Source organism: Colius striatus, chromosome 7 (genome assembly GCF_028858725.1).
Source record: "Colius striatus isolate bColStr4 chromosome 7, bColStr4.1.hap1, whole genome shotgun sequence".
NCBI lineage: Eukaryota > Metazoa > Chordata > Aves > Coliiformes > Coliidae > Colius > Colius striatus.
The window spans coordinates 4,931,006-4,954,613 of NC_084765.1; the positions used below are offsets into that span (position 1 = coordinate 4,931,006).

Sequence of the window (23,608 nt, forward strand, 5' to 3'; positions counted from 1 at the left end):
ACAGTAAGCAAGAAGAACTTCTCTGAAGGAAGGGAAATCCAAGAGTGAAGTATTGATACACGCAAGTAGCCTTGCATATTTGATCCTTGCACACTGAGTTTGTCTAAATATAGTTCTTCCCTTTGTTAGAATGACTGATTTTTATTTTAGCTTTCCATAATTCCTGCTGTTGAAAAGAGCAGGATAAAAAGCATACATGAAATAGAAGTACTCTTTCAGTCCCGATCTTGTGTGTACCTGCTCTGCCTCCTGCCACGTCGGAATAAATGATTTGAAAATGTCTTTGTGCTTCCGAGGAAGTGAGAAGTGGTTTGTGTGCTCTCAGACAAGAGTCTCACGCAGCCTAGCTATACACAGACTAGCACTGAGGAAAACACCTCTGCCAGGAGGGTCAGTTCTAAATCAGAAACAAGTTTACATATTAAAAGGAAAAGGATAGAAACTCCAGGCTACTCTGTTACAGTAATCAGTGCCTTTTTGGCAACTAGCACATTTTCCCATTCCAAGATCTTTGCCAGAGCCTAAAAAGATCTTTCTTCTGGTATTTGCGGAAAGATATAAAACTGATGAGTGCAAGGAGATCCAACATACTAGAATATATACAACAGGGGATTTCCATGGGACTAAATCTAAGTGCCGTCAGGTTACAGCTGCCAGCTATCAAAACTGAACTAAATTACTAGTACTAACTTTAAACAATTCATTCCTGTGTCGAGAGAGTTATCAGAGTCCTGCAATTATTAAAAATCTCAGTGAAAAAGTGCACTACATAAAAACTCTGTGCACTGCTTTAGTCTGATTTCTTCTCCCTTTGTCTCTGTTGGTTCTTTATCTTAACTTCCACACCAAAGAAGAGACTATTTTGGTAGCACTTACAGCACGTTAAATGGATTTCAGGGCTTGGCACCTGGTCAGCCACTCATGAGTGTCATGAAAATACAGTACAGTAAACTAGTCCTAGAACGCATTCCAAAGATAAACTTGGAATTCTGCAGAACAAAAGTGATAGCATTACCATGATTTTTTCCTGGACCCATCCTGTGGAAAAGTGAGGATTAGGCACAAAGTTAATATCAGATGTGCTGTCAAAGTAGGGCTGAGGAGAAGAAAAACATCAATATTTTCTCTTTTATCACCCAAATTTACCAAACTGGTAAATCTTGACAGTTTCATGTCTGTGTAAAATATATTGTCTTGTGTCTAAACAATTGAAAAATGAACATTTCACATCACTAGATGAGACTGTGATTTCAGGTGGACTTCACTTGAAGCTAAACTGCTTTAAAAATAATGCCTGACTTAATAAAGCCCTTAGATGATTCATACAGGTACGGCTTAGTCCATTAGAAAGATGTGCTAATGTTCCTGAGAACTGATATAACTGTAATTTGTGGGTTTAGTGATGTTCAGTATTGATGGATTAATAGTGTAACGCTATCTATGGGAATGCTGGTAAGGAGGTCCAAAAACGGGTATAGTGACTCTGACAAGTAGTTAATGTGTGTGAAACGAAAGAGTCAACTTCAATATGTAAAATTCATACACTTTGTAAGCTGAAATGCAGATCTTTCATTTCTCTGTGGCACTATAATTCCAGTTCAAATGCATTGGAAATTTGATTCAAGATGACTGTGAGTGCTAATCTGATCCCAGAGAGAATGGAAAAAGCAAGAAAGGTTGGTAATAGTGAAATATCATGTAGCCATTTTGTCATATGTTAATTTGTGCTTTTGCTACCGTCAGCTTTGATTTGCATTTGGTTGACTATTGGGTGACCAGATGTGGATTTCCTGCTTTCACATTGTATCGGGACTAATCTTGTCCACTTGACGTGCTAGTTCAAATTCTCAGCCATTTGCTCTCTTCCCCAGTTGCACCTGGTGTGTAATTTCCAGTATTATTTTTACTTTGACCAAATCTGGCCCAAAGGCTACCATGCAAGCTGCACTCCCTTAAACTATGGTGCATGTGAATTTGGGTAATGCACTAAAGCTTGCACTTGACTGGATTTGGCTCTATAGCCAAACATGTAGATATTATTCTGTAGTTGAGACTGATAGTTGCAGTCTCAGAGAAGTAATTTGTAGTCTGTCATACCTTAATTTTATTCAATGTTGTTGATTCAATTCAGATTGTTTTCACAATTTTTTAACACATCAGTATAGCTTTGGTTCATGACTTACAATGTTGCTTTCATAGATTTGCAGTGACATAATTTCATTCCAAAGTTGTAACATCATACCCCATAGACTCACACTGACATAATTTTGAAAACTTTGAGAGGATGCTTTGTACTATTTAAAGGAAATTAAGTCCAAGTATAAACATCATTGAAATTATGCTCCCCTCGTTACCACAGTGTAAATTAGAAGACATTGAAATGAAACCCATGGAGTGAAATTAAGTTTATTTCAAACCCATTCATAAAAAAAAAAAAAAATCTCTAGTCTTAATTCAAGCAAGATCTGATAAAATAATCTGTCTCTAGATCCTTTCCAAATGTGATTTTCTTGGTTATTCATGCAGCTCCATTGATTTAAAAAACATGGGATGGAGGTAGGAGGCAGTTTCCAACTCTCTGCATCTTTGGGACATCTGTGACTGTTTTTAGTGTTACCCTGAACTGTTCACATATAAGACTCTAAAAAACAAATCTTGAGACTTCAGTGTTCCTTGTCAAGATATTTTGTGATCTTATCCAAAAGCACACAGACTAAGGTTTCTAATATAACTAAAAGTCTCAAAGCAGAAGGAATCCCAAGCAGTCTGTAGGTGGACAACCAGTATCTTTGGCCACTTGTGCTTTGAACAGGTTTTCTGAAATATCTAAGGGGATCCTAACAGTTCTTATGAATAAAATCAGTCAGTGAATATTCAGGAATATCATCCAAATATTGTCAGCTCACTGCTCTTTATTGTAAGCCCTTTATCTCTGTTACAGGTGCTAGTAATCAAAACATTCTTCTCTGAGATAATTTTCCCATAGACAGCTATAGCTGTGCCACTTCCAGTGCTGAGTCAACATAAGCAATTATAAGGCAGGATAGAGTTGGCAGTACTTACTGTCTTACTGAGTCTTACTTTCTTAGATAAGGCTTATTCCCATGTGTTATATAGTTCCAGTTTGCATGAAACTAAAGATTGTGCTTAAGACTGTACCACATATGTAAAGGGATATTGTAATCCGAAAAGAAATTGAGCTGGAATTTGACAACAAAACATTATATTGCTAGAAGAGATGAATGTCAGATTTGGAGGGATTTGATGTTAGAGGGAGGCCATAGGATAATTACAGTGCAGAGACTTGCTGGAACTCAGTACTAAGGTGGAGAGACAGTGTGAAACATAGTGAAATGAAATATACAAATGATGCATTTTTCAAAGACAGCTACTGCATAAGTGAAAGAGCCCACATATAAACCTGGACTGAAATGAAACAAAAATAGCTGTTCAGAGAGTGTGTAGTATCCTGATGTTCAGTATCATTAAGTATCGTTATATTGTAATTGTTAACTACTATCAGTTCACCAGATACATGACATAGAGGAGGTACAGACATATGCATGTCATAACCTTGAATCTTAAATGTTGTTCAGCTCATGGTTTTCTACCTGACTGTGCTCTGCCTAAAGTGTTTATGACTGTTTCAAAAGAGGAGAAGGACAGCTAGTTGAATGGAGCTGTAGAGGTAGAACTGTATAAATTTGGAAGAAAAAAAAGAGTCTTTTTGTCCTCTTAATTTTTCTGTCCATTATTTGTCCTTTTTTCTGTGTACCCTTCCTTACACATGTGATATACCCTACATGAGGCAGGAGTGGTGTTGGTTTGGAGCACCTCCCTTGCATTAAGCAATAAATCCTTACAATAAGCAAATTAATAAGTTAAAAAAAAAAGTGAAATAATTAAATCCTTACAATAAGTAGTGAAGGTGTAGGGTGCTTAATGTAATGTGTTACTCTCCTGCAACTCATCAAGGGACAGAGTGGTGGAAATATTCCTACCAGGGAGAGCGTGAGTGGGAGGAGATGGGATTACAGCTTCTGCTGCGCTATGCCATGGGGGGAAGCAATTAGAGGCCAAGCCTTCACTCCATGGTCCAGAACTTTTTGGAAGAGTGTCAGACTAGAAGATCTGTTTCCCTGTATTGGGAATTAATTTACGTCTCTACAGAGCTAGATGATGCTGCTTGGAGTTTTTGGGCAAATTAACCAAGTTACTTTTAGGGAGTGTGAGTTAGCATGTCAGCTGCTCCGCAAGTGTTCACGTGCAATCTTTCACCTTAAAGTAAATGTTAAGAAATAGTCCCTAGTGGACTGGTACTAAAATTATATTGCACCTATTTCAGGAATATTCTGACTTCACTATACCAGAGAGCTAAGGAACTGGGGCAAGAATAGTTCCTTGGGGTTTTTTCTCCTTGACATTTTGGAGTACTGGATTGCCATGGGGCACTCATAAAGAGAAGGCTTATGTCCTTCTGCCTTTATGTACTTGTTCCTCTGTGCTTCTGTTCTTTGGCAGGTTTTCATTTTCTCTCACCTACACTGCAGAGAGCAGATTTCCCTGAAGCTTCTGAGTTGCGCAAAGTGAAGGAAAAAAATACCCTGTAGAGGAAAAATAGATGGATTAAATTATTGAAATGTAACTCATCCTTAAATACGAGAAATGTTCCTCAGTCATGTTTACTAATTCTTGTTGCTATTAATTTTGTAAGTAAGTAATATCCTAAATGTAGCCACACTCTAGTGAATCTTTTTCATAAATGATAGTATAAAGGAATACTTTCCTTCTAACAGATGATATTGTTAAATGTGTTTAGTGATAAGACTAGACAATAGCTTGTAACCTTTTGAATTAGTCAGAATAAAGACCCAATGAATTTCTTTACATCTCTGTTCTAGTATCGCTAAGCAACCACGGACAAATGGCTTTATGTCTGGCTGGTGTATTGTGTTGCTTTTAAAAGCTTTTTAAAAGAACATTAGTTCTTTGGCACAGGAATAAATGGATTGTAAGCATATTACAGCTCTTCTTGAATCATTTCTGGGTTTTGTCACATGATCTCCTCAGGCTGGTATAATCCCGTCGCTGGGGCTTCCCCAGGTTTAAATTTCTCACTTAAATTTCATAACTGTCATCATTGCAATGTATCATGTTGCTGTTGTTCATTTGTCTATGTTTGACTGTATTTATTTGTTTTTAATATGCTGCACTTTCAGTGAGACAGGAGCTTAGTGAACATTGAAATTGGGCACTATAGTTGCCGCATCTTCAGGAACCCACAGGCAGCTCAGTATATATAAACACAGACCTATTTCATTTGTAAGTGATCAGTGAGGAGGCACAATAACGTTTGTGTTAGTCTTGAAAACCGCTTTTAATTTCAACCATAGCTACCCTCTGGCTGGGTTACACCAGTTATTGGAAACTGTACTTTCTAATGTTCATGTTTTATTCACACATATTCAAAGATCCTGTCTTTGAATAGCCAGCAAGACAGCAAATGAAGAAATGGAGAAAATAAGTCTGTTATGCTCAGCCTAGAGACTTGAAGTATGGAATTACAGTGTATTTACTTGCTGAAGTTCATGTGAAAAGTATGTCTTCAAGCTTACAATCAAACCTAAATCTCTCATAAATTTGAAGCCATGAAATGGTATTGTAGTTGTATTTTATTTACTCCTGTGAGTTGGATCAGACACCCCAGCACTCTGTTAAGTTCTGAAATATGAAAAAGTAAAAAGCCTGAATAATAAAGACATTATTGAACTTTTAATAAAAAAAAGTTCTAGGCAACTTCTACACCTGAAAGTGAGCAGATTATTCTGACAATGTCCAGAAAAATACAAGTCCTACTGGCATTCTTTTGTTGAGGCCCTCTCTACAGAGTGCTCTGTAAGGTTTTTGTTTGAGTCTTCCTGTTGTGTTCCTGGAAAAAAACATATAAGGAAATAACTTCCTAAGTAAACTCCAAAGGCAATGTCAGCTCAAAATATGACAGATTAAAAGCAATACAGACATGCTGCTAGATGCAGCAGTGGCCATTATGGTTTTGAGAACTTCCTTTGCTACAGAAACAAGCCTTTCGTGGTGGATATCTAAGCCCAGGAGCTGTTGCCATCAGCTTCAAGTTCAGTGTAACAGTTCTTCTGTGGTGATTGTTACTTGTGAGATCAACTTGTGTAAATCAAATCTGTGGGTAGAGGAAGAGGGAAATAATCTTTTTTTCAATAATTTCTTCAAGCTAAAGGTAAGCCTGAACTGAAACTGAAAACAGAGACATGCCTATCCTTTTAGCTATCAGTGCTTGAAACAAAGTGTCTGTGCTCTGGCTTGAACCCAGAGACAAGATTTTCCTCTGTTTCCAATGATGAAACAGCAATAAGATATTTTGTCCCATCCTAGAAACATATGACAGCCTCTGTGTGTCAAACCAAATGAGGCAGGTACTAATACCAAACGAGTCCACTGCAGCAGATTAGTTAAGGTGAAGGTGCTGGTTATGCTGATCAGTGCAGAAGACCTCTACAGTGTCAAATATTGTTCAATTCTTCACAAACATAAATGAGACATTCAGTTCCTTGTAATCTGTTAAGAGATTTTTAGTTTTAGTAAGCTTCACAACACATGCGAGTGAAAAAGTTCTAAGTATCCTTTGTAACATCTTCACTTCTTCTGAACGTCCCTTTTTGTTCCTTTTTCTGATGCATCTAATTGATTGTGGTGTTTGTCTGCCTCCCCGTGATTCTCTTTATAATTGCAGTCCTGATGTGTTTGGGGAGTTTCTTTTTGTGGTGTTTTTGCATAGACTGTGCTAAGCAGTTGAATTGTATTGTGATGACTCTAGGCATGCCATTTTTTCTTTAGTTCTCAGAGCAACGTCAGAGTGATGCCCTTGAGAATGAACTCAAGGTTCATTGACTCAAGGTGTGATCTCATAGGTTGTCATTATTTTTAGTTGTGGATGTGATAGCTGATGCTATTCTACCTTCCTGTTGCTGACTAGGTGTTTAATCTTATGAGTCAGTAAGGCATTACACTATCCTAAACGTGAGTTCATTTTGAGCATGGCTTTTTGCTCCTCCAGGCAACAACATTTTCTATTTTAAGCAATGTGAATTTGTAGCATGGGATGCACAGCTATGAAAAGTAGCTGTCTCACCAAAAAAAGGGATGGAAATAAAATTATTAGAACCAGATCCAACTGTAAAAAATCTGGAAATTTGATAATTCTGAGTAAATTAGACTGTTATATGTCTGTCTGTTCAAAGGTTAGGGCAGAGTGGTGGTGGTTTTGCAGATCTTGGGTTTATGGTATAAGAAAATGGGATAGTTCTGTTTTATGACTCCATTAACATTATATGTTCTGGTTTTATTCTACAGTGGAGTCTGCAGGACCTAACCACGATCAGGTCTCTCATGTCAGACATGGTAAAAACTGATACTAAAAGCTGATTCTGCTGGAGAGAGTTCAGTGCAGGGCCACCAAGATGATGGAGTGAAGCATCTCCCATCTCCCTTATGATGAAAGGCTGAAGGACCTGGGGCTCTTCAGCTTGGAGGAGACTGAGGGGTGATGTTATAAATGTTTATAAATACATAGAGTGTGGGTGTCAGGAGGATGGAGCCGGGCTGTTCTCAAGGATGTCCAATGATAGGACAAGGGTCAACGGGTACAAGCTACAACACAAGAGGTTCCAAAGAAACAAAAGGAAGAATTTTTTCACTGTGAGGGTGGTGAAGCACTGGAACAGGCTGCCCAGATGGGTTGTGTAGTCTCCTTCTCTGGAGACAATAAAAACCCACCTGGTCGAGTTCCTGTGTGACCTACCTAGGAGGTCCTGCTCTGGCAGGGGGGTTGAACCAGGAGATCTTTCGAGGTCCCTTCCATCCCTTAAGATTCTGTGATTCTGTTTAGGTTTTCAGATGATAAGAGTAAAGAAAGTAAGTGGAAGTGTAGGGAAAGTAAAAAAGAGTGTGTTCATGGAATTAATTCTCAAGGCCATGGAGAAGTTTATACTTGTGAACTTGGATAGTGGCCGATCACACGTCCAGTTCTTGATCTGTGCTGTCTTACTGACCTGCTTGGAGCTGAGGTCTGTAGGAGCAAGGGAAAATGCTTAAAAGCAGCAGTTGCTGGAGTTACACTTTAATGTTGGTGTTTTTTTCTTCCAAAGTAGTATGATTTTGGATCTAACGTTAACTGAAATGCAGAAAGCCAACTTGAGGATGTTGCCATAGCTGTCTCCACTGAAATTTGTTTTGAATATTGGGTAAATCAGAATACCTTAAACATAATTTAAAATCATGACTCATGAAAATCTATACCACTAAGGGAGATGGCAGCATCTTTATTTCAGTAAGATGCAAAAGATGGGCATGTTATTTTTAAACACAGCATAGTTTCAACTGGAAGAAAACCCAGACATGCAAGCAGGAAAGGAATAAGGAGACCAGAATTACGGGGAGCAGCATGAACTGCCTTGAAACTGGTGATTTAAAACAGCCACTAGTGAATCAAAGTATGTGCAAAATGCAATTCAAACTCCCATTGTAAGAGATTTCACCTTCTGGCTCTGAGTGATTTGTTCATGAATCTGTGTGATAAGAAAAAAACAAATACAAGTACTGAAAGCTTTATTTTGAAAAAAACCCATTTTCAGCTACTTTACTTAAATGATTTTCTTCTCAAGGACTTACTGATGTCCACAACATGTCTCATTATCCAATGCTTTAAGTGGAATGAATGACTTAGAGTAATGAAATTTCCTTTCTTTTACCTCTACCTCTGTGAGAAACTGCATTCAACTTGGTTGCTTTTCTGTACCTAGGGTAAACTCCTGCTGCAACACTGCTTCTGAAAGATTCGTTTTAGGTTTATTGTTTGTAAAAGCCAGAGCCTGTCTTGTCCACTGAGGAAAAGAGTGGTTTGGAGAGAATGGCCTACAGTCACTTTTGTGACATATTAGCAAGATCACAACTGCAGGAAAGTTGTTGCTGTGTCTGCTGTACTGGTATCCCTGAGGATATGGATGCACAGTGAAAGAAACAGACAAAATTTTAACTTCAGCATCTGCATTAATCTTGCATGCACTTGAAAGTGGGTGTTTGATGCAATTTTGAACGTTAAAAATATCCAGACAGTTGGAAACTGGTTGCTGCAGTTGGATGAGTGTGATAAGCCAGTCTGTGCTAGAGTTATCACATGTCTGTGTAGCTTTTCACAACCACGTCCCTTCCATCAGCAGGCAGCAAGAAGAATTCTGTATGTAAAGGGGGGTGTGTGTGTGGCTTATTTGCTCGTGGGAAATATTTTCTTTGATTTGACTGTTTTGAGGCTTGAGATTCTGTGATTCAGGAAATTAGGAGACAGAAAATAGCTAGAGAACAGATGGCAATTTAGAGTTCAAAAGAACATTTTCATGTACTCCTGCAGTGCTGTAACACGAGCGTGTTCACATGCATCCCACACACATTTGCATGGTGAAATCTTAGATTCGCTGAATTCAGTGGCAAAATCTAAATGGATGAACACTGTGCATGAATACACTCTGCAAATGACTTAATATCCTTAAAGGAATGGAAATTAGGTTGATAGTCTGGGTAAAATGAATTTCTTTTGTACTCGGAGAGGTTTCTCCTTTTAAATTGTGCACCGTTTCTAAGTACAACTCATAGTTGTATTTCTCATTAAGTGTTGCCTTTCTAACTAATTCTGAGTAGTGCCTCACTGCTCAATGGTATTCCTTGAGGAGTAAAAACTTACTTTAGAAAGTGAGATAGCATTGTCCCCTTAGCTATTTCATTTTTAGAGAGACTTTCTAAGACTCAAAATTCTAATAGAAACATTAACTATCTGCAATACAGAATTAATGTTTTTGTATCCAAAGGTAAGAGTAAAACCTTCCTTTTTTTTTCCCTCCAAGCAATCACTGATAGATTTATTTTGGCAGCCTCATGCTTATGTTTTTGAAATATTTTTTTGTGAAAGACAGCCTTCCCCCCCCATTATTTGATCTTAGTACATCAAGTTTTCCATGTCTCCATCCAGAGACAGCACTTGCCAGTTTAGAGACTTTCTCTTTCACTTAACCTCATAAACTGATTTCTTTTTCTGTATTTAATCTGTTTGCCATAGCATCTCCTCTGCTGAGCATTGCATTAAGTATCTCTTATGAGTCAGTGCTATAGCTAGAAGCAACTAGATATCTGTTAAATATCCCACGTTTTAGTTGATAGGGAATAGATGATCTTTGCCCACACATAAATATCTGGAGGGGAAGCCACAAGAAGTGTCACCCTCATTGCCCTTGTCACCAACCAGGTGCAGCATCTCACCCAAAGTGCTTGGAAATGCACAGTCCTTTTACCTACAAATATCATTCTGAACATAACTCCCACATCTAATTAATTTTCCTTTATTTTTTTCCTTCTTGTCAAAGAAATAACCCACCCCCACTTGTCAGAAATGCACCTGTCTCTTAATGAATAAACAAAGGTGTTTACTTGTGTCTGCATCTGAGTCATTCCTCGAACACAGTGTTCACTGACACAGGATCCTTTTGCAAACAGCAACCAAAGTTGAGCATTAATTAAGTACCAAACCTGTACTATTCCCAAATTCTATAAAATTGTGTCAGACAAGAACTACAAGTGAGATTTGAGAGAAAGTTTAATCAAAAGTGAGAGTCTCGAATGTCCAAACTCTCGTGTTATTTATATCAGTCTAAATCCAAAGATGGATCCTGATTTCAGTTACTTACACAGGAATAGTTTGAGTAATTAGTTCAATGAATCTGCTGTATTCTGAAAACAGAAATAGAGAATTTCATTTCATTGAGTGCATTATTTGTGCTACACTTTGATCTGACCTCCCCTAGTAAAAATTTCCCCCATCTCTTTGTATAAGTGTTTTATGCAACTTTGCCTTTTCCTTGACCTCGCAAGGTCAATAGGCTGCTGACTTTAAGGTGTCTGTGCCATGAAGGACTTACATGGCTGTGGTTTCACTCTAAACCAATTCCTGACTGCTTCAAGTACATGAAGATTGGCTAAACTGTGCATTAATGTGTTATGCCATTGTACTAAGCATAGTCATTTCATCTCTTGCCAAGAACAAATGGAGGAGGTGCATTTTTGCAATGTGAAAGGGGAAATACTCCCGTTTCCTTGATTATTTCTTTTGCAGAACAAATGAGCTTTAAGTAGCTTTAATAGCAGAACGACTGCAGCAATGCTGCTTCTCAGATTGAGACCTAACTAACCCACTGATTGTTCCTTGATGCCTCAGATTTAATAATATCTTTCCATTCACTTCACCATGCAAGTGGAGCTTTCTTATCTCCTACCCCATTCCTGTAACATTCTCAGTTCCCCTGACACCACCTTCCATATGTGTCTTTGTATGTCTTTTGAGTCATCATGTTAGATATCATGTACAATTAATTCTCTTGATCATTGCTTGTAGTTTCAATCTCTGCCATCTCTTCAGATGATTTGGTGTCAGCTACAGATCAGCTTTATGATGGATCACATAATTTATGGGACGGTGTTGTCAGTCCCACTTGCAGTTTGTTCTTTCAATCTTTAAATTGCCTTTCAGTAGTTTCAGTAATTACTATTAGTTGTCCTGAGATCTCCCTCTCCATCCTTTAATAATACATGTCTCAACATCAGTTCAGGGTTTCAGTGTGCTGCCTGATTGTTGGTTACTGTTGGATGCCCATCAACAAGAAACTTTCTTTCCCTTTTAAATACTGCCGTCTTGAATGTTTCTGTGTAAGTTTCTGGGTCACCTGTTTGTTACTGTCTCTCTCATCCTCCCATCCTGAGACATCTTGTTTTCTACAAAAATGGAAGTTTGATTTTTTTTCTACAAAAAATCAAATGGAAGAATCTGCCACATCATGCCTGGTACCAGTCAAAACATGCCATTTGCCTGTTCTCTGATTACTTTAAGTAGAGGTCATGGTCCTAGTTATCCTCCATTACTTCCCTTGGATTGTATGATGCTTCAGTCATCTAGCATCCTATTCATTCTGTTTTCTTAGACACCCTCTGTCTTCATGCTCAAATACATGCTTCTTGGCTTCTTTCAGACCTTTAGAAACTTCTCACTTTGAACAGCTGTTTGTTGTAAGCCAGAATGTAAGTAAGAAGACATCTCAGCTTTTCCATGTATGTACCTCAACTAGGGGGAAGCTCTAGGAACAATTTATAAACACCTTCTCCTTGGTATTGGGTTTCTAACCCGATTACATGCCAGTTTGCTGAGCTGTGACTAAATCTAAATGAATTCTTGTTTTTGTTTCATATTGTTGTGATGCTTGGTGAGAAGGATTTGCTTCCTGCATGAACAGTAACAAAGGAACAGGATGTAGCTCTACATAAGAGTGAAAGGAAGATACTTAATATACTTGTTCATTTTGTTTCCAGATTTTAAAAGGTTTATGCTTTTCTGTTAGAGGAATTTACGGTTATATATTAATTATATGTCACTTAAGCAAGGTTAGAGCATAATCACTTTCTTTAGTAGCTGACCAGGTAACTCAAGCCATACCAACAAGGTGTGTTAATATATTAAGCCTTTGTTTAGAGCTAGAGCAGTCTGATTTCAATAAAACCACTCGACTGTTACTTTTGTGCCTCTGTCTTCAGCAGGATAGAGATGCCTTCAGTTCCCAGTTGCATCATCAGCCCTGGGCTGAATATATGACATTTTACAGCAGTGTTTTATAAGCACTCTAAAGAGAGAATTTTGGCTGATAAGGTAGTTTAACAACTTGAGTAAGTATTGGAAAAATAAATTGAAATGTTGTGAGGTGGAAATCTCAAATGAGGTCCAAAGAGACTCTAGCAGGAACTTGCAAATGGAAAAAAGGAGGTTTAAGAAGAAACTGAGTCTCAAGAGACGAGGATGTTCTTATTTCAGGTCAGCTTTTCTTGCCCGTCTTTTGCGTAAGTTTTTCACGGAATGAAGTGTTTTTGCAAGCAGAAGCAGTTGCCGAATGAACAGCTGATGAATGGACAGTAATGTCCGTCTGCCAAAAGGAGAAATGAACGTGCAAGCAAAACAATCGATTATGCAAAGGATGAGTTGGGCAAAAGCAATTCACTTCATATTCTAAAAGGGGAGAGGTCTCCTCAGTGTGATTTCTCTTTTTTTATGAAGTAAAAATGTTGATGTTGTTATGCATCTTTTCATAGAAATAGCTAAAGGAAAATGGCAGGGCTGCTTTGTAAGGAGCGGATTTACCAAAGGACACAGTGGGTACCCTTTTAAAGCCATTTTACTTGGGGCTTATTTAGAAAAGAAGAAGAAACCAACTTATTTTAGCAAAAGGGTCAGGTTCAGATTTCAGAAAACAAATTGGATAAATTCACATTGACTGTAGTGGGAACTGGATCAGACACTTAATGAAAATGTTGTGCAACTGCTCTCATTCGATTTTATTGGATTTTGTTATGATTCCTCTGAGATCTTTTGCTGCGTATGTTAGTTAATCTGCTAGGAGACTGGGAGTTAACTCATGTACCTTATGTAGATCACTTTAATCTCAATGTTTAAGTATTTTAAAGCTTGCAAGCATTATGCTGTAAGTATTGTCAGCGAGCCTTCTGGTGGTGTGGCAAAATGATAACGCTTCCTCGTGTTTTGAACATCTCACCCTTTGACACTTAAAGATCGTAATGTTCACGTTGATGTGAAACAATTGTAAGAAGCTAACTTCTGTTATCACAGAAAACCCTGTGAACAAGGCAGATCACATAAATAACACAGGGAAATAATTTAATACCTGTAGTGGCCATCTTTACTAAAGAGCAAAAATCAGATACACCTCTGGCTTCCAAAACTTCCTCTTTCAGACTGGTAAAGGCCTAAACTGGCAGCATCATTTTGAGGAGTGTAAATATAAAAATGAGGAGTGTAAATCATTGCTCAGGCTAGTGAAGACTCTGATCTTTTTGCTAAGATTATCAGTAAGTAGACATGATTTACAGTTGGGCAATATCTCTCAGTTTTGAGACCACCAGCCATTTTACAAAAGAATGACATGTTTCTGGTGAGATTTGAGTACACGATGGAGAAGGAAGGACACCTCCATTTATGGTCAATTCAGATTCACTACATTCTGTGCCACGTTTTCAATTTCTTCATTCCCTGCTTAATTCTTTCTGTAAAAAACAAATAAAATGAAAATTTCCCTTAAGAAGAGAGTTGCACCAATTTCACTGATGATAAACTGTTTTCTTATTGGAACTCATTTTGATTTGGCTTTGTATCTGTTTCCATTTGGGGCAAAAAAAAAGTCCTACTAATTATGAAGAGGCAATAGGAGACAAAAGTCTATCTTTTATTGAGCAGGCTTCCAAAATTTGGAGAGGGAGTTTTCACTTTGTTTATATATTTAAAGAATTCTATTTGTACTTTATTGCAAAATCTCTCAATAGATTTAAGTGTGAAAGAATAGGTAATACCTATTTAATACTTTATGGCAGTAATAATAAGCTATGGGAGATCATATTATATTGTATAGTAATACTATAAGTTGATACCACTTTACAAATCCTGAAGAATTTCTATGTCATTTTTGAGGGTTAACTTGTAACAGAAAACTGCCAAAAGTCTAGGTAGGAAAAACAATTTAATGAAACCATAGTTATAATGCAAAATCAAACTCTTTTCCCTTCATGGTATAATGACTGTTAAAAGTGTCTGTTGGTTGCCTACTAGACCTGGTGAGTGTCTTATTATGTCTTAACTCATTTGAAGATAGGTGGCTTGTTTTCTTTTAATGATTAAGACTTCTGTGAAGGCAGAGCAGTCTCTGTGATAGAGGACATTATTAATTAATACCGATTTCTCATTCTTACTACTGAAAGCACCCTCTGCTCCTTGTTAATGTGAGTCTGATATGTGTATCTGAAGCAGTTTGGAACTGACTATGGAAAAAGGTACTCCAATGTGTCATTGTATCCTAAGAGCTTGTTTGTTGTAGGGTGATGCCTTTGGGCACCAGAAAGAGATCAAGGGTCTTGGCACGTACATATGTATATAGCGAAAGATTGTGTTTATCTCAAAGGTGTCACTATATATAATACACTGCATGTAATACTCTTAAGAACAGTTCTTGCCTAAGAGGCAGTTTTGTAGAAAGCCTCACTTTCTAGATTTTAACTTCAAAAGAGCAAAGGATATCAAAACCTCTGTCTTTACCATGGCTGACCTCCTAAATGAAAGTCCTGTGTGCAGAGAGATAGGTCTACAGTCTCTTTGATGAATTTTGTCTGACTGAGTGAAGTGATCAGCCAAATTTTGGAAAGGAGGAAAGCAAATACTTACAGCTGCCATTTTCTATTTCATACTTCTTATGTTTAAATTGTCTTTTGGCTATTTACATATGCACGTGATTTGTATTTGCATACACAAAGTCAGCCTCTTCTTTTGATCTGAAACAAACTTTGAAAAAATGTCTCAGTGAATTATAGGAAGCTTCTGATGTTTATTTAGTGGAAGGCTTGGTCCCCATGTGCTTTGAAGGCTCTGTTGGTACAAGCCTCTATTGATGCCTCACCTGGAAAATCTGTCCAGCCCCGGTGTATCGGCAGCCACTGGAAATCATTTCAGCTGGAACTGCACTGACACAATTTTCCTTTCTCCCCGCCCAATGTCAGTCAATAGACATGGAGAATATGTGTGATGGTGAAGCAGTTGGGAACATTATTAGGTTCCTCATGAAAACTGAGCTTCTTGTTCAGTGAGAAATATCACTTGACACAAAGCAATAAAGGTTATTCTGCCCCAAAATGGAGATTTAGAGATTCTGATGGAAGCTTCTATTCTGATTTACTTTCCACCATGAATACTATAAAATCAGGAATATTTGCATTTGATTTGGTTTGGGAATATAGACTTGAACTAATAAAGCTTATAAATCACTTCTAAGTATCATCTCATTCTTCATTTCTACAACATAGTGCATGAGGCTGTTTCAATAAACTGAGTGGATACCTGTTAAAATGTTCCAGACAGCTCAAGACATAACATTAAAATAAAATTCTTTATACTTCAGAAAAGTTGTTAATTCTAAAACCCAACCCTAGCACAGCCAGAAATATTGTGACAAGCAATCAGTTTATGCTCTTGACATCTTTTTTTGCAAGCTGAGCTTTTTTACAATGCTTTTCCCAGCCAAGCAAGATTCATTTAGTGGGATTTACTAGGTATAAATCCCAGAAAATGAGAGGGAGGTGATAATCCAGCGAACTGTCTATTCTCCTTGCGTCATGGTGTCTGCAGACAGGGGAAGTGCAGGCTCCTTTATTGGGATTTTAGAGTGACAACACAGAAACTCGGTGGAGGTCCCTAAGTAAATCCATATGGAATGACTGGAGTGATAGAAGCTGCATCATTTGGAACTTTTAAAACTAGTAGACATAAATCTAAAACAATTTTGTATAATCCTAAAGCAAGAGGGGGGCTGGGCAAAATGTGACTTAATGAAGGATGACAGGGAAAAATGAGGAGTGCATTGTTTTTGTTTTTCAGGTGGGGAAAGATTTCTTTTTTTAATTATTCTTCTTGATTCAATAGGATAATTCAAGTTGGAAGAGACCAATATCCCCTTGCCTGCCAAAATACACATTTTCTACTCTAAGTACATTGCTTCATTGTAAATGAATAATTAATATCTGGAATTGACTCCATAATTTGCACTTATTTAGATTTCCAGACTTGAGAGTTAATTTGATTGACTAAGATGTACACTTAGGCACACAAGTGAGTTCTTAAAAGTCTAAAATAATCCTAAAAGTTCTTAAAAGTCTAAAATGTTGTATCAGACTAAAACTTTTCTCCGAGAAAACAACACACAAATTCAATGACAAAAGGAGAATGAAAGCCAAGAAAAAGAATAGTTGGAGGGAAGCTTTCTAGCTTTCCAGCTGGAAGCTTGTTTTCTTCCATATCATCTTGGGAATTGATCCCACCATTCGCTGTATCCGTGAGAGTCAACTCTGTGCTTGCAGCAGCACTGAGTCCTCCTTCAAAATGTATCCTACAGTGTGTGTGAACTTTTAAAAATAGGAATGTATCTAAATCTAACCTGACTGGAGTTTAAATCTGGTGGTAGTGCTGTAAATTTTACAATGAACTCTTGTGATGAAGTTGCATAATCTCTGCTAACAAGATATTTTTGATGTCTGTAGTTGCAGCAGTTACTCAGGAGACTATTGCATGTTCTTGGTGGTGTTTTCAGGTCACTGAATTCTCATTAGAGTGCCATATAGCAACAGTTACCTATGCATTTCTGAAAATTCACTTCCCCATTTGAATATATTCAGAAGACTTGGTGTAAATCCCTACTACCACCTCCTACTGTGCAGGCCTGTACTGGAAACGAGTAAACTGTCAGGGTGATAATGTTAATGATTATGGGAAATACAAGTTTGCTGCACATCACTACTAAGTTCCACTCATCCATAATCCACTGAACAGCACTGCAGCTGTTTTTCTTTTGTCGGAGACCCTCGCTCTTGCTCATATCTCCTCAAAACCTCCATGGAAGAAGTAGGAATGCTAACTCCCGTCTGCTGCTGGCTTGCCCCATCAGCACCCAGCCTCTTTCAGCACGTGTTGCACATCAGTGTAGTTTCCCTCAATTTCTTTTTTCTGCCAAAACCATTTTCAAATTAAGGGTCAGGGCCCATACAGCTCTCCTTTCTGTCCTCTGGGCGAGCCCTGAGTCATGACATCTTTGAATGGAGTATTAGCATTATCTGTTAACTTGAACTTTTGTGTTTTGGTGACTGACAGGGATGTTGAACTAATACCATTGGAGCTTCTGTGAAGGTATACAGCTAGACAGGCTTCCCTGCACATGGCCAGTTCATCAGAGTCTTCCTCAGGGCCTCATCAGGCTCCACATTAAATGATAGCTGTGAGAATTTTCAGTGGCCACTTTTAAGAGGACTTAAATAACTACGAAGCATTGGAATTGCTGGGGATTTAGAATGAATTTTGCAGGTTTTAGAACTTTACCATTAACAGTTTTTGCCATGAGAAGGAGTGACATTTTGACACGCGATGACATGAGCCTTGTTCTCTGAAATTATAATCTCAAGTCCCCAAATAAAACCTCTTCCTCTTCCATATAGATATTTGCGCCAAATTGCAAGAAAACTTCATCTTCTGTCAGACACACACACCCCCCAGCTAAAATCTACAATCACACCAACTAACTCCAGGCTATGCTTTGCTTTAGGTTTCTGTGTTCGGCTTCGAGAGTCCAGCCCAAGTTCCTTTTGAGTCAGTAGGATTCTTTCTGTTGGTGTTTGCAGTACTTGGATCAGATCCATTGTGTGTAATTCCTCCTCCCACTTCCCCTCCCCTCCTTGAAATATCATTTGAGAAAGTTACAGTATAATCTGAAGAATTAACAATGTTGGGCCAGATTTTCAGTTCCTGTAAAACAATATTCTTTTCAAAGATTTTAAATGAGTATCTTTCCATACAGTCTAATATCTGTTCAGTAAGCCATGAAGCTCTCCAAACTTATTTATCTGAGCACCAGAAGCATTTAGACTATATTTCACTTGGATGCCAAAGTCCTATGCCGTGACACCTTAGTTCACCTTGCTTTTAGTGACTATTGTTGGTGCTGTCTCTTGATCCAGCCTTAACGCACACTGAAACAATCATTTCTCCCTCTGCAATTCTATTGTCTGGTCATCTGGTTTCTCTTATGTTTGCTTCACCATAGATTCAACTTAAACCCAGATTCTAGAGAGAACAGCTTTAGTGACAGCCCTGCCTCAGACACAGCTGAAATAACCAAGGTTTACAGCAGTCATAAACATATGTTGGATTTTGTTTCACAGAAAGGGTTTTTCTCAGTTTCAATTGGCTGGATAGCAGTGTGAAAATACTCATATGTCATGGATTTGTTTACACTGATAACTGACTAATAACCTTTATTATTGTAGAATCCAACTTCTTCTTTCTCAGGGATCTCATGCAATGGAAAAGCTGTATTGGGTAGATCACACAATCCCCAAAGTTTCGTCTTCAGCTGAATTATGTTGAGGATTCAACTGCTTTTTCAGTTCCAAAGTAGGGCAAGTTATTTTACTTTATTCTTTTCTTCTTTATTTTTCTTCTTCTTGGTGAGAAACCCTTTATACTTCCATGAACCTAGAGTAGTTCTGAGGCTAGTAGATTTATTCTGGACTTGGGCTGGTGTTACTAACATAAAAATATGACGGTAGAAGGAAAACAGTGCTTTTGTGGCACAGCACAGCACCAGTAATGACTATATTTAGGATGCAGGAAAACCCACTCTCTATAGAGAGCAAGCATTCAATGGATCCTGTAATAGCATAATAATACAAAGAGAAAAAAAGAAGGAAAGACAGAAGATGTACATTGAACTTGAGCATCAGGAAATAACATACCAGCAGTAGTTTTTATTTGTCTGCACAGTAGTCCCTAAGGGAAATTGAACCAAATATACTTTTTGCTAACTTTCCATTCCAAACTCTTAATCCAAAGTCCTGAGACTTAACTGCACTTGGAACATGAACCTTCCTATGACAATGTGTGGAAGCTGAAGTTCAGCAATGGTTAAGTCCTTCCCTCATGTTATACCGGACCAAAGCTGGGTTTAAAATGTTTTAAGGTGAGAAGGTTTGGGGGCACTTCTCAAATGCTCTTTTAGACATTTAAAGAGTAAGAAATTGCTAAACAAAATTATGTAGACACTGTTCTCTCAAGTGTCATCATCTGAACCGTGGTTTTGAAGCCTGATGTAAAAACCATTTGCTTCTTTCATGATACACTGTCCAGACTAAAGAGACACAGTTCAAATCTTGTCCCACTGCAGGCTGATCACACCACTGTCAGCTCACAGTGATGTCTTGAAACTAAACAACAAAACTTGAGACAAAAGAGAGAAAAGTGTAACTGGCAAAGATGTGAGTCAGATTCTGCTTTCACACCCACGTAAATGGAGAGAAAAACCTCACTTCTGTATAGCTATCACAGAGCCTAATGCTCCTACAACCCAGAGCAACAGCTCAGGCAGTCTCAGCAGTGATCTTAATTAAACTAAGGGTATTTGAGTGTGATCTCATTGGGATGGACCAGAAGCAGCTTTATTGTTCAGTATCTGTAAAGCCGAATTAACTTCCCCCTGTGTTTCACATAAAAAAACCAAAGTGCAGTAACAGTCACTTCCTTGCATTGGAGAGTTTTGAATGAAAAGTTTCAAACAAGCTCTCACGTGCAGCTGCCTGTTCACAGGGAGAGTTTGGTTCCTTGGGAACTTACCCACATTTGCAAACTTCACTCCAAGTTTAATCTGTCTTCTCACATAACAGATGTCAAACAATATATATTTAGGCTGAGATGGGGTGTTTGTTGGTTGGGGTTGTTTTTTCTAAGAGTTATATTTTTGCTTTTTATTATCTGTGGTTTTGTTTGAGGAATTTTCTTCTTTTGTTGTCTATGCCATGTGCACTAATCTGAACTGTGCTAAGTTACAAAACGCTTCTGTGCCATGGAACTCCCAACTACAAATAGTGTCAGCCCTCAAGGGAGTTTTGGACATGTAGAGGAGCCCTTGTGCACATCACAGCCATAAATCCTCATGTCCTTACCCAGACTACATTAAACATCTTCCAGCGTGACTTTTACAGGGCCAGTTCTGTCACTCTGGCTACATGGTGTTTAGAATTTCATGAGAGGTACTAATCAAAGCATTTTTCAATGTGTGATTTATGATGTGGCTTCTAGAGAATAAGCTCTTTTATGATACCTCACTGGTATTTATTCGACTGTTCTGCATGGAGAACCGGAGGAGAGAAATGAGTGAACTTTCCAACTGAACGCACAGGTGCAGACGTGGGAGAAGTTACATTGGTACTTGGTGAAAGATGTCAGTTGAGTTTAGGCAGAAGATGAGTGTGGATCTGGAGGACATACATGAGACATAGGCACCTAATTTGGTGGTTAGATACCCGTCTCAACCTGACATTCCTTTGTAGGTCAAGCCCCAGTGTTTCTGGAATAAAGGCAGGAAGCGTAAGCAGTACTGAGCCATCCTGCTAGTAAGAGCCAGGGTCTTGTCTGGCTTAGTTTCTTTCACAACTCAGCAGAAATTCAGGTATCTCTAAACAGTTCCAGATCCATTAGTTCTGATGTCTCTCGTTAAGCTAACTTCATTACATTGGACTCTTTTAGTTGTAATGCCTGTCAGCAATACTAAATCATTAAACTAAATGCTACTTCCTTTTCTAAAAGAACTATTTTTGGATATATTAGGAGATAGAAGAGATTTTGGTTGTCTGCTCTATGCTAGGAAAGCCAGTTTCCAGACATGGGAAATGGTGTCTTTACTAACATGTGTTCAAAAAAGTAATCTGAAAAACATTCATGTTTATACTAAAGCCATGAAGAACAGGATGGCTTGGTGCTACAGGACCTGAAGAACATGTAGCATCATTTACATAAGCTATGAAAATCTTTAATTTGAAATTTGGTCTCATTTTCTTACAGAGTTTTTAATTTTTACTTACTAAATTCAAATAAAAACCTCTCTATTTCTTTTCCTTCATTTCCTTTTATTATAAAGCAGATTGCTAACATATGTCTGTGACTTTTAATTAAAATGGGCACAGTTTTGTCCAGTTAAACACATGTGATTTCTCAGTTTTTGGGTTTGTTTTTTTTCCCTGTGTATCTAATTTCAGATGCTGCACAACAAACACGTGATGGTTCGTGTTGGAGGAGGATGGGAGACCTTTGCAGGTTACTTACTGAAGCATGACCCGTGCCGAATGTTGCAGATCTCCCGAGTGGATGGGAAAACTTCTCCAATCCAGAGCAAGTCTCCAACCCTCAGGGACATGAATCCAGACAATTACCTGGTTGTTTCTGCCCATTACAAAACCAAGAAGGAGATTAAGTGAAATAAGCTTCACATGTGATTGGGACTCTATGTACTTAGGTCCAAATTATTTTCTCCAGTGTAGTGAATTTAGTTTCTGCTTTAAAAGGACTTTGGAAGATTTCAGACAGACTGGAAATCGCAACCCATTTGGAAGATCTTTGAACTGTAGAACTATTTATTTCTAGTACTGTACCTTTTATAGCAAATTACCCTCGGTAGGCTAATTACTACAATCAGATAAGAAACAGACATATATTTTTAGCCAAATTATTACTCTTTAATATGTGAATGTATACTTAGAGCTACGTAAAGGAGTGGATCCTGTTAAAGGGAGAAAATACACGCTACGATATATTTGTATGAAAATCTTATTAACATTGAATCCTTGACTTGTTAGGCTAGCTGAAAAATATATATGCAGGTGGCAAATGACTGTTTGTGGAAACTATTTGGTAATGCCTCTTGAAGTGAAATAAAAATGTAGTATTTTATGGGTTGCAAGATTTCCTTAACCAGGAGAATCTCAAAAGCATGCCAAGAGACTTCCCAAAGAGATCACTTCAAAAAACAAAATGCCCAAGAGAAAAACCCCAGACCCTCACACTTTCTGCTCTTTAAAGCTGAAGACAATGCTCAGTGCTAGATCTGTACGTAGATCCTTCCTGGTTTTCACAAAGTTGCCTGATATAGAAGCACAGGGAAGTTGAGACGTTGCCCCTTCCTCTGTCAGACAATGGAGATGGTGAGCAGTAGCCTGGGGGTGAGGTACTGCAGCCTGCCAAGGGACACAGCAAAAGATGCACAGCCCTTGGACCCGAGGAGGAGCTTCAGAAGGTCATCCCTCCCAAGGTACAGAACACGGCACTGTTTTCACATCCCAGCTTTTCCTTCCCCTTCTTTTTAGTTTTGTTGGTCATGCCAAATGTGAAATATTCATTACCCTGTCAGTAGAGTGATTCACATTCTTGTAAATCATTCACACACCTCTAAAATAGCTGAAGGCATGTGGGGGTTAGTTCATGATATTGGCGACTTTTCGATGTTTATATTTGGTAATTTATGTGCCTTGTAACAGCCTAGAAAAATCGTTTTATAGGATTATTTCACTGACTGTATAAATTTGAGCAGAACTCAGTTGTTTCATTACAAATGAAATAAAATGTTTTTAAAAATACTCACAGATTTGGGAAGTCTCATTTCTTATTTGTGGTCTGTGTCCCTGAACTCTGCTGCTGCTGACTGGATGCCAACAATGTACGACGCTGCTTGCTAACCTAATAGTGAGCTACACAGGGAATGGGGCAAGCATGCACCTAACTGCAGAGAGCAGTGAATCAGACAGATTTTATTGAAAAGTCATTTACCTTTGCAGAGAAAGGGAAAAAAAGTCAAAAGCATTCTTGAAATCGTATTTTTAAGTACCAACTGGTATTTCTCTGTATTTTTTGATGCTTAATTCTACAACATCTGCTCTTGTGATCTTCAGAATTAACAGTAAAATGTCTAGTGGCTAAATAGGATCAAAACCACCTTCCTTGATGTTCCATGCCTTATTATCATAGAATCAGCACGTTGTATCTCACTTGTGTGGACCCATTCTACCTCACTGGCTCAAAACACCTGTGGAACACTGTTTGCACCTCACTAAGTAGCAGCACACA

At 38.2% G+C, this 23,608-nt stretch overlaps 1 protein-coding gene across 1 annotated transcript in view; it reads left to right on the top strand.

Annotated features, from left to right (window-relative positions):
- The window catches only part of GAS2 (growth arrest specific 2), a 74,768-nt gene extending 52,802 nt beyond the window's left edge, over positions 1-21,966 (top strand). The window contains exon 7 of the mRNA XM_062000327.1: positions 21,748-21,966. Coding sequence (XP_061856311.1) covers positions 21,748-21,966 — 219 coding nt within the window. The remainder of the gene's footprint in view (positions 1-21,747) is intronic.
- Positions 21,967-23,608: the final 1,642 nt, after the last annotated feature.